Source organism: Myotis brandtii, unplaced genomic scaffold (genome assembly GCF_000412655.1).
Source record: "Myotis brandtii unplaced genomic scaffold, ASM41265v1 scaffold691, whole genome shotgun sequence".
Lineage (NCBI taxonomy): Eukaryota > Metazoa > Chordata > Mammalia > Chiroptera > Vespertilionidae > Myotis > Myotis brandtii.
Window position 1 is genome coordinate 1708142 of NW_005370704.1, and position 1014 is coordinate 1709155.

The 1014-nt window shown below is 66.7% G+C and overlaps 1 protein-coding gene across 1 annotated transcript in view; it reads right to left on the minus strand.

Moving 5' to 3' along the window:
• Positions 1-965, minus strand: part of AGPAT2 (1-acylglycerol-3-phosphate O-acyltransferase 2) — a 22125-nt gene extending 21160 nt beyond the window's left edge. The window contains 2 exon segments of the mRNA XM_014529704.1: positions 5-281; positions 284-965. Of these exon segments, the coding sequence (XP_014385190.1) occupies positions 5-281; positions 284-950 (944 nt within the window). The 5' untranslated portion in view covers positions 951-965.
• Between the last annotated feature and the right edge of the window lie 49 nt (positions 966-1014).

The window sequence follows — 1014 nt, forward strand, 5'->3', positions numbered from 1 at the left end:
CTCCTGGTGGGGCTTGGACAGGCGCAGGAAGGCGGAGCGCATGGCGCGGTGGCAGGAGTCCATGAGCTCGGGGATGTCCTCCGCCGTGAGGCCGCTGGTGGGGATGGCGTCCAGGACCTCCACCTTGATGGTGCCTGAGGTGAAGAGCTTCGTCCTGGGGTTGTAGAAGGAGGAGAAGCTGGAGTACACCACGGGGACGATGGGCACCTGTGCCTGGACCGCCAGGTAGAAGGCGCCTTTCTTAAAGGGCAGCAGGTCCCCGTTGTCCTTCCGCGTGCCCTCGGGTAAATCCACACTTTGAGGTTCTCGCGGGTCATGAGCTCGCCCACGTCGGCCATCACGCTCATGGCGGTGCTGGAGCGCTGCCGGTTGATGAAGAAGACGCCCCCCAGGTACATGATCAAGCCCACCAAGCCCGTGAACAGCAGCTCTCGCTTGGCGATCTGCACGCAGCGCGGGGGCAGGATCTCCATGAGGCCCATCATGTCCAGAATGCTCTGGTGGTTGGACACGATGACGCAGGGCCGGTCCACCCACAGCCGCTGACGACCCTTCACGTCGAAGCGGAGGCCGTACAGGTACTTGAAGGACCGGACGAACCAGCTGATGATGCTGAGGGGAGAGGGAGAGGGTGCTGGTGAGCGGAGGTCCGCTGGGAGGGGTACAGGAGACACCGGGGACCCCTGGCTCTCGCGGGCTGGCTCCAGGGCCCTGCGGCCTTTCCCTCCAGGGGACCGTGGAGGCTGCCCTGCCTCCCGCCATCGTGACCAGACAGGAGGGAGCCAGGCCGCGGGGGGCAGATGCCCAGAGAAGGGGGGCCTCTGTTTCCCCGTCTGCATTTCAGGGGCCGCCCAGCCCTCGGCCCACACCCCTGCCCGCTCAGCAAGCGGGGACCCCGCTGGAAGGGGGCTGCAGGGCCCGAGCCCCACACCCTCCAGGGGCCGTGACATGCCGGGGAGGTGACAGGCCCCTCAAAGCCGTGCCACACCAGGAAATGAGCGTTGGCACCGAGTG